This window comes from Glossina fuscipes, unplaced genomic scaffold (genome assembly GCF_014805625.2).
Source record: "Glossina fuscipes isolate IAEA_lab_2018 unplaced genomic scaffold, Yale_Gfus_2 61335, whole genome shotgun sequence".
Classification (NCBI taxonomy): Eukaryota; Metazoa; Arthropoda; class Insecta; order Diptera; family Glossinidae; genus Glossina; species Glossina fuscipes.
Window position 1 is genome coordinate 1 of NW_024003553.1, and position 7,855 is coordinate 7,855.

Genomic DNA, 7,855 nt, shown 5'->3' on the forward strand with positions numbered 1-7,855 from the left:
GCTTATAAGAATCATTTCTGGTTAAATTACTTGCACTTTTTCCGATCAAATCCAGCAGAATATCGATCATAATGTTACATAGGTTTTTCCCATCTTATCACGAACCAATCGAAAAATATATTCAGAGGTAGCAAAATTCAACTTTGACAGGTAGACAGATGAACGATATGGTTAATTTGAATTACAGTTAAACTTTCAGGGCGAGAAATGGCCCTGCGATAGTAAAAAGAATCTTGCACTTATTTTACATGTTGCACGCTAATGTCGCATCTAACAATCTTCCAGAAATTAAAATCTTTCATCTTTGAGTCTGGAAATGGGAAAACTACGTTTTTTTTTTTTTTTTTAATCAAAAACTTAATTATAATGGCAATGTTCAATTATATAAGTTTGAAGACAAATTATAAATATCTACCACTTTTTACACGTGCGTAACATAACGTAAAATTTGAGAGAATAGATAAATAGTAACGCTGAGATTCTGGTTAAATGTAACGTATATATACCAAGATCAAGAAATTTTGTATTATGCACGCCCAACAGCGTTACTACCCTACGCGTCCGCGATCGCAATGCTTACGTGTTCAAATCGTTGAAATGGTCCCGTGATTAAAGTCCTCTGACTCGTATATGGATTGAACGGATGCATATAATTATTATGTATTTGGTATACACTTCGATATTGGAAGGTATTATGAATAACATAAATAGAACGTAACATATTTAATTTCTTACTTCTTTTCTTTCAGCGGTGACAAAAAAAAAAAAAAATATTACAAGGCATGATTAAAAAAAAAAAAATTATATATATATATTACAACTGGAAACACTAAAGTTAATATCTTAAAAACAAATTAATTAAAATATAGAAATACATAAACAGCCAAACATTACGTAAAAGTAACAAACAGTAATAGATTCAAACAAAAAAAATTGCGTTTTATAATTAAAAAAAAAATAAATAAAATAAGAATAAAAAGGATTATAAAAAAAGTTATGATATTATATATTTAATGTCGTTTTTGTTTTTCAAGACTTACAAACGAGAAGTACTCACTAAATAGTTTGAAAATAGTAGGTCTTCGCGTTATCATTTTTGTAAGAATGAATGCAAAATAATTTAAAAAAAATTTTTGTTTCCTTAAAATAAATTAGAAACTACAGCCTCAGACTAACAATGAATTCTCACTATAATCGGTTTTCGTTTTTCTCTTCTTTTAAAGGCAATATATGCATTTACACATATGTATATTATAAATTGCATTTTTTTTTTTTTTAAATTTATTTATTTAAAACATTTTTTTTTGTAAATTTCTTTTAGGTTTGTATATTTAAAATGAAGAAAACAATAAAATTAATATAAATAAAAATATTATTATTAAAAACAAAATGTTATTATTTATATTAATAATGAATAAATACATTTTTATTTTGTTTCGTTTTGTTTTTTTTTTTTCATAAAATGACAAGAAAATATTTGAAACACACATGTTCGATTTAAGAGAAAAATAAATAATAAAAAAAAAAAAAATAAAAAAAAACTGATATTACTAAACTAAAATTAATAAGATAATTAATTTAAAAACAAAGTAAATTAAAAATAAAATGTGTTATATTATATAACAAATATTTGTTTTGCTTTTGTGTAGTTGAGTTCAATTTCTTTTTCTTTTTTGTTTGCATTAAAAGTATTTTTTAAAAAGTAAAATTAATGACTATATTTATAAAAAGAAAAAGTTAACAATTGTAATTATTAATATAATATGCATGTATAAAAAAATAACGAGTAAATAAAATAATGTCTTGGAAAACCAGCCTTATGTATGAAAAAAAATTAACGTGGGAAACATTGTATTTTATATTATTTGTAAGGGAATTGTTATTAGAAGAATCTATATATCTATATATATCTATATATATATATATCTATATATATATATATCTATATATTAAACATGTATATATATATATATATATATATATAACATATATATATATATATATACATACATATATACATATACAAATATATTGTCTAAACAGAGTATAATAATAATAATAATAATGATAAGAATTAAAAATTAAAATAATGTACCATTTTTTTTCATAGTTGTTGTAATTTTTTTAGTAATATTGTAACAGTGGTGTTCATTCGCATTTGTATATAATATATAGTGTATAATAGTGTTTTGGTTAATTATTTAAAAAAAGAAAATTTGTTTCAAGTTCTAAAAAATAAGGAAAATTACTATTAACAAAAAAAAAAAAAAATCTTTAAAATATTTTTAATAAACAACAATATTCACAGTAAAAAAAAAAACAATGTTTTTGTTGTAAAAGTTGGCTTTTATGACTGACTAGTACTAAAATTGTATACTTCTAAAAGAAAAATGTACTAAAGAACACAAATAAAATTAAATTTAAAAAGTTTTCTTTACTATGCTGCTATTCAGTCGAAAGGAACTTTCAAATATTTTTTTCTTTTAATTATCACCGAATTAAAATTTCATTAATATTTTTAGTTCATAAGCTTAAAAAAATGTCGAAAAAGCTTTTGTGCAAAATATTTTCTGTTTGTATTTTTTTTTTTTTCAAGTTCCAGACATAAAAATAAACAAAGAATTTTTCCTTTTTTTAGTACATTCTACCTGTCTAGAAGATATACATTTTAATACTTTAACCGTATTTTTTTTTTTTTTTTTTTTTTTTTTTTTTTAATATCACTTATGTTGTGTGTTTATATTAATATGTATATATATAGTAGTAAATGTTTTAATGTAAAAGCATTGCAACTGGGTTTAAAAAACATATAAACATATAAAAAAAAAATAACTTAAGAAATATTTCATAAGAAAAAACATAATCAAGATACTGCCCCCTGCTGCTGTTGTTGCTACTGCAAAAAGCAAAAACAACGCACAGTATATTAAAAAAGAAAAACAAAAATCTTCAAGGACAAACAATAAATACTAAAAACCCACTATAGATAATGATGAATTATATATATTTTTTTGTTGTTGTCTGACGTAGTTAGTTATTAAAAAGGAAAAAGGGAAAGAGAAAAGAAAAAATAATTCAAATCGAAGAAAGAGATCAAAATATTTACTCAAACTTGTTTTACTTTTCCGTTTGTTTTCGGTAATAATTAAAAAATATCATCATCAAAAGCGTTATTTTTTCAAACAATTTTCAAATAATATTAAAAAAATTATTTAAAAATTGTTCTTATTTAAAAAAAAAAAAAAATCAATAATAAAAAAAAAGAAAAAAAAAATTTCTTCACAAAAAGGCTAAAAGCTAGACATCATGTGTATATAAGAATAATAATTATAATAATAGTCGTAATAGTAATAATAATTATAAGAAGAAGAATGATAATATTAATAATAATAAAAACCGGCTTTTTGTTGTTGTTTTACTTTTTTAACTACGTATGGTAAATTGTAAATTGTGTAAAATGATGTATAATATATAATAATTTTGTTTTGTTTTTTTTTGTTTTGTTTTTGTTTTTTTTTTTGTTTTTTGTTTTAATTATAACTAATATATAATAATAAAATAGTGTTTAAAATGGTTGTAGTAGAGTAAGAGGTGTAAAAAATTTTTACTTTTTTTTTTTTTTTTAAATAATTTTTGGCTTTTGGCGGCGTAAATTCAAAAATTTCGTCGTTTCTCTTTGGAGGCGTTGTTGTATTTGTTATTGTATTAAAATTAACATAATTACTTTTTTGTTTTAATATTTGTTTTTTTTTTTTTTTTTTTTTTACTTTTTAAAAATAATTTTAAAAAAAAATTATTGCCTTTAATTTTCTTTCTATCTAATTGTTGTGGTTGCGCTGCAATAATTAGTTACTGTTTCTTTTTTTTTTTTTTGTTTTTCTTGTTTTTCTTGTTTTTGGTTTCTTTCACAATTGAATTCAATTAGTTTTTGCGTTTTTTATTTCCTTTATTGGTGTTGATGATGCTGCTGCTGCTTCGGTTGTTGTAGGTGATATTTGTTTATTGTTAACATTGGTGTCGTGGTTTTACCATAATATGTTGTTAATGCATCGCTTTTCTGATTTGTTAGCAACGACTTATTTGCTTGAAATCACTGAACATACAACGTATTGAGCACAAGTACATGGTGATTATTTTTGGCCAAAGTGACCACATAGCCCTCCGAAGTGATTTTTAAACCACAGCAACGTGATACCTATTCACAAATACGATTCATTAGATTTTGAAGAAATATGTGTTTCTAACATAACTTACTTATCTAATACCTATATTAACTAATGTATGTAATAAATCCGCCGTTTCTCGTTGGTGACAAAGAATCTTCATATTTATTACCAACGAATAAAAATACGAAAATCGACCAATATTGGGATCTAACGCTTGATATCAAAATGCATTTCATATTAATTTTGAAAAAAAAAAAAATTTATGATGATTTTTAGTTAAAAGCTCTCAATCGATCAATATGCTGATTACGACAGGATTTTACGATATCGCCGTGGGGGGATTTATCCGCACAACAACAGTATGATTATTTCATTTAAACATTCTTCTAGCCTAACATAGTGCAGACCTCTCAAATATAAAGGGAGTAACATACTCCAATCATGCAGTGCGTATTTAATTTTATGTTTTTGGTGAAAAATTATTATCCGCAGCAGTGGCGTTCCAAAAAATGTTTCGATTTTCAAAAACTGTCGAGCCTTATATAGTTTCATATGTAAAAATCCGCGGATTATGCGACGGCTTTTAAAAACATTTTTAATATTTAACAATGTCAACAGCTGAAGTCAAAGTCAAGGTGACGAATAATTACACTCCTTTCTGCATCAATATATAATCATGAATTGTTTCTTTGAATGAAACGTAAACTTTTTTTAAGGTAAATAATGTTGTTTTCGACATATTATGCTCGTTTCTTTACTCTTGAAAAACACGTCTACAGCTTAGAATCGTATACTTTATGCCAAAGAACGTGCATAAAAAATGTTATTCATGTTCGAGTTATTATATAACGAGAAAGTAAACAACTGGTGCACGTCACGTTCACTTCAAGAATTCTAGTATGTAGTATCGAATTGAATTTAGCAATACAAACATGAAAACTTGCGTTGACCCCAAATACATTTTGTGAGGAAAAGAGCCCATTTATGCTTCATCAAGATTATTGCTAAGGTGAAGGATTTTCCAAAGCATAAAATAAATTACTACTCTGTGTGTAGGACGTATGGGGTGCACGCTTAGTATTTGCTTAGTTAGCATGGCCGCTTGAAATCCCGCCACTACAGAGCAATGCATTCCTACACAATGCCTAAAGTCTTAGTTTCTTGCTCGATATATATCTTCTATCAGTGTTGTAGCTGAGCCAGAAACAATACTCTACAATAAAAATATATATATTTGGCTGAACTACTATACTTTCAGAAAATGATTGCTGTTAAATTTATTTATATTTTGCTTGGTTTATTTCCTATTGAATTGAATTGACCGCCGAAAGGAAAAGCTTTCAAAAGTATGATAGTGAAATTATATATTAATGTTAGCGAAATTTAAATTTCGCTAACATACATTTTATTCAAGAACTATATATATATATATATATCATCTTTCAAGTTGCGTCTTTGTTACGATCTAAATAGGAAAATTTTGCACTTACCTTGACATGAGGACATTCAAATTCAGATTGTAGAACCCCGTCACGTGAATAACAAGCAACATGGAAGCGATTGCCATGAGAATCACCGATGAGTATATCCCCAGCATTTGAAATGTCAATTCCGTTAGGGAAGCAAGTAACTTTCTCATTGCCAATTCGATACTGGAAAGTGCCGTCCTCATGGAAGACTGCTACACAGTGACCCTTGAAGTCGCACACGTAGAAATCATTATCTAAAAAATATCACAAGGATATGATTAATTAGTAATGTAATAAAAGACAGGATAACGTAAATTGGCGGAAAAATTCAATTTTAATACAAACCTCTAATTGCAATATCTGATGGTTCGCGCATATAGTCGCTGCAATCAAACCAACGCACTAGCTCACCATCTTCAGAGATAACAAATACAGTGGGTGAAACGCTGTCCACAGCGACAATGTGTCCCTTCGATGTAACTGCTAAGCCAGCGACAATATCAATATATCTATCAACAAAAAAAAAAAAAAAAAAAGAAAAGGTAATTATTGCTGTCAATAAAAAAGCAAGGCACGCACGCACGCACGCACGCACGCATGCATCAATCAATCGCACTCACCTAATGGCTATTTTGCGCATAAAATGACCATTCTTGGAGAAAATCTGCATACGAGAACGTTCATTACCGCGATCGCAAACCACAAATTTGCCATTGGTGTGCATGACAGCTACCTTGCGCGGATACCATAATTGGCCTTCCTCTTTACCCGGTACTCCAAAGTAAAAACTCAAATTGCCACACTTATCGAATACCTCGATGCGATGATTGTTGGTATCGGCTACGATAATCTCTTCGTTGACACCCAAGCAGAAACCGTGCGGCGAATTGAAATGTCCCCTAGATGTACCCAAAGCACCAAATTTGCAGCGTATTTGCATAGGTGTAGCTTTGTTACGACCCGTCAGTATATTGGTAGTGCTGTGTGGCGGCGGAGGAGGCGGAGCGTGAAAATTGGAAATGTTCATGTCATCAACGGAACCGCCACTTAATGGTGGCAGTGCTGTCAAGCTTGGCGATGGTGCAGCTGGTAGACAGTAATCTGATAATAAACAATCAATTCCAGTTGGTGAAGGTCCACTCGATAAAAGCTGATTGCTTGTCATGTCTGTGTGAAAATCTACTTGTAATATGCCAACAACAACAATAACAACAGTCAACAGTTATGTAGTATGTTTACGCAGTATTTTAGAGTTTAAGTGAGTGGATGTAGTGAAGGTGGTGATGGTGGTGATGATGGTGGTGGTGATGGTGGTGATGGTGGTGATGGTGGTGGTGGTGGTGGCAGCAAATATTTGGTTTAGCAATTGAAGGATAAAGGATCATTTTTTTTTTTTTTTTTTTTTTGACAACGGCAGCGCACAACAGCAACAGCAACAGCAACAACAACAAACAACCAGTTTCATGTACAACAAAATTTGCATGTATGTTTTAATTGATTTGTGTTATGTGATTAGCGATGCAGAGCAGCCACGATTCAGGTTATATATATAAAATTATTAAAATTTAATGGTGAAAGCAAAGAGGAAAGTATGCCAACCGTTTGATTGGGTTATTGTTTTATTGTTTGTGTCGATGAAACATGTTGGTTGGTTGTAGTGGTAGTTTAATTGGTGATGATGTTGATTAATTGATCAAATGATTGGAAGCGGAGTTGTTTTTGCGTTTTTCGGACAAGATTAAAAAATAAAATAGAAATAGAATAAAAACGGAAAAAAAAAAAAAAAATATTAAAACCGAAATAATTAAGAAGTTCGCAAGAATTATAGCAAAATAAATTTATAAACAAAATATTGAGAATTACATATAAAAAGCAAATAAAATAAATTAATTAAAAATTAATGCGCAAAGGACTGAACATTTTGAACTTATTATCGTATAAATCATTGCATTTTATAACTTAAACGACAATGACAAACACAACATGTTTTGTACGTTAAACTACTTACCGTTATTATTTAAGCCCAGCTTAGCTAACGCTTGCAAATTATTGAAAGCACGCTGATCACCAGACAATAAATCAGCCAAAGTAATCGGTTGATTTTGGGAATTTGAAGCAGGTACCACCGATTGATTGGTTGTAACGGCAGTGGCACCCACAAGGCCATCGTTCAGCGTATCGGGTGTATTTTCAGTAAGGCTAGCAAGTCGAGACAAATTA

The 7,855-nt window shown here is 28.4% G+C and overlaps 1 protein-coding gene across 1 annotated transcript; it reads right to left on the reverse strand.

The window, feature by feature from the left end:
- Positions 1–3,933: 3,933 nt before the first annotated feature.
- LOC119643582 (B-box type zinc finger protein ncl-1-like) lies at positions 3,934–7,851 on the reverse strand (the record flags this gene model as incomplete). Its single annotated transcript, XM_038042963.1, has 5 exons — positions 3,934–4,195; positions 5,657–5,889; positions 5,981–6,144; positions 6,256–6,814; positions 7,644–7,851. Coding segments are annotated over 5 exons (1,269 nt in total), but the record flags the coding sequence as incomplete, so codon positions are not given.
- Between the last annotated feature and the right edge of the window lie 4 nt (positions 7,852–7,855).